At 31.7% G+C, this 2,500-nt stretch overlaps 1 protein-coding gene across 2 annotated transcripts in view; it reads right to left on the reverse strand.

Moving 5' to 3' along the window:
- Window positions 1–2,500, reverse strand: part of LOC145259834 (uncharacterized) — a 39,645-nt gene that overhangs the window by 1,023 nt on the left and 36,122 nt on the right. For both annotated transcript variants that reach the window (XM_080117660.1, XM_080117661.1), the window contains exon 13: window positions 279–407. In XM_080117660.1, coding sequence (XP_079973786.1) covers window positions 279–407 — 129 coding nt within the window. The remainder of the gene's footprint in view (window positions 1–278; window positions 408–2,500) is intronic.

Consider the following 2,500-nt stretch of genomic DNA (forward strand, 5'->3'; position numbering starts at 1 on the left):
AAACGGTTTGCGTTAGACCACTGAAGGTAAGCGACGTTGAGCTTGTTCAGTATACGACGGGTGACCTTTTGGAAGTACCTTCACGTAAATATGTTTATTTTTTTTTATTTCATCTGTTTATGGACATTTATAATGATATCTATTTGTATCGAATGAGTTGTATAATGGTCGAATTGACCATATTTCTTATTTAAAAAAAGAAACACGTGTAAGGCGTTTATTGATAAAGTTAAGTCATTTTCAAAAAATCATTTAAAAACGTAAGAGGCGGCTCTTACCTATTTGCGTTCGGCCGTAATCTTTGGGTTTCCAATTACCAGATGTTGGCCTGAGTATTGGGATTCTGGTTGATATTGTTGGCATAGTTGTTGTTGATGTGTTCTTTGTTGGCGGATGCATTTTATTCACTGTAAAATACAAAGAAATCATTTGCAGAAAAAGCACATCCACACATCACTATATATATATATATATATATATATATATATATATATATATATATATATATATATATATATATATATATATACCAGCAGGGCGACCCGACGTTGCTCGCGATTCAAAGAGGATTGGAATCCTGTATGATATTGTTGGCATAGTTGTTGTTGATGTGTTTTTTGTTGGAACTGCTAGTATTGGCGGATGCATTCTATTCACTGTAAAATACAAAGTAATAATTTGCAGATAAAACACACACACATCACTATATATATATATATATATATATATATATATATATATATATATATATATATATATATATATATGTATATATATATATACTAGCAGGGCGACCCGACGTTGCTCGCGATTTAAAGAGGATTAACAAATTAACAAATTAACTTCTAATACTTTTATTGTCATCGAAATCTGTGGAATCGCTCATTCGTCAATCAAATCAATTCGTTGTCTGCTCTAGTGAGGACTTCACTGCTGGGCACTGAGAGGAAAGTTCACATGCTTTCAAGCGGTGACTTAGTCCAGAATTTGTTGATTTTATACAATTAATTAAAATTTTATGTAATGATTTGAATTAAGTTTTAAATGCAAAAGATTGAGATTGAGATTTTACATAAGGTGTATTGAGATTTGGCAAACTCTTTTAAATCGGTTTTCGGCCAACAATTTGGCTGTCAAGGGGTCAAAGTTCTACGACTTGAACTTTGAAAACTCTACCACACTCCTCCACCAATTTTGAGCCTAAACACTTGAAATTTTAAATGTAGGTTAAACCATATATATGTATATATATATATATATTATATATTTATAACCTTTATAAATTTATACTCTTTAAGTCAATCTAAAAGATGTACGCAGTTAACACAAGCAAATCATAATAAATAAAAGATGTAAAATAGTAAGAAATCCCTTTAGGGATACTTATATATTGAGCTCTGATAATGTTTTTACTATTTAACAATTAACCCAATACATTCTTGAATTTAAACGTTATATATATATATATATATATATATATATATATATATATATATATAAATATATATATATATATGTTTTATTTTATTTTTTTTATTACCGTTTTATCGGTTTGGTTACGTATGTTTCGGATGTTGGACCGTGTTTACGATCTAACAGCCTCGTCAGACCTTACTGTAAGAACATTCGAAACATATGTAACCAAACAAATAAAACGGTAATAAAAAAATATAACACATATTTGCTCTGCAATAGTATTGAGGACTCTCTTCAGGTTTTTACTAATTACCAGTTGTGCAAAGTATATATATATATATATATATATATATATATACATATATATATATATATATATATATGAAAATTTTTCGGAGCGTACAGAATTTAATAATGGCTAAATGCAGACCAATGGACATAATGATTTTAAAAAATAAAAATGAAAATAAAGGTTAGCTAACCAGGTTTTATTCCTCGCTTAACAGAGCTAAATCGAGGAAAATACGATAAAAAAGGTCATGAATATAGCGGGAGGGGGGGGAACGAAAAATAAACGGGGGGGATTACATAGAGACTAAATTAAGTCCTTGCAGATGTTCTTTTTGCTTGCAAAGAGAAGGTCTCAAAGACTTAATAAAAATGGTATTTAGAATTTTCAAATGAAAGGGTGAGTGTGACTTACTCAAGATCGTAAACATGTCCAGACTGAAATTCGCATGGTTATTTATAAGGTGGTCGCAAATCGCAGAACCATACGTATTATTCAGAACATAATGAATCTTTGCTGGTACATGTTGTTTTAAACGGAAATCTAATCTTCGCTATGTTCGCCCAACATAGTGCGTGATACTTGTGTTAAGGACAGGTGCGAGCGATCACTGCGTCCAGGCAAACAAAAAGAACACAATGGAAATACCAGGCGATCAAAAGAACAATAGGTCAATCCCAGTAAAGATCACCTAGGCTGCACCCAGGCAAGTAGGAAGGAAACAATGGAAATCCCGGGCGATCGAAGGAACAATGACTCGGTCCCAGGAAAGGTGACCAAAGCTATATCCAGGCA

Source organism: Euprymna scolopes, chromosome 35 (assembly GCF_053919585.1).
Source record: "Euprymna scolopes isolate OS-2025 chromosome 35, ASM5391958v1, whole genome shotgun sequence".
Classification (NCBI taxonomy): domain Eukaryota; kingdom Metazoa; phylum Mollusca; class Cephalopoda; order Sepiida; family Sepiolidae; genus Euprymna; species Euprymna scolopes.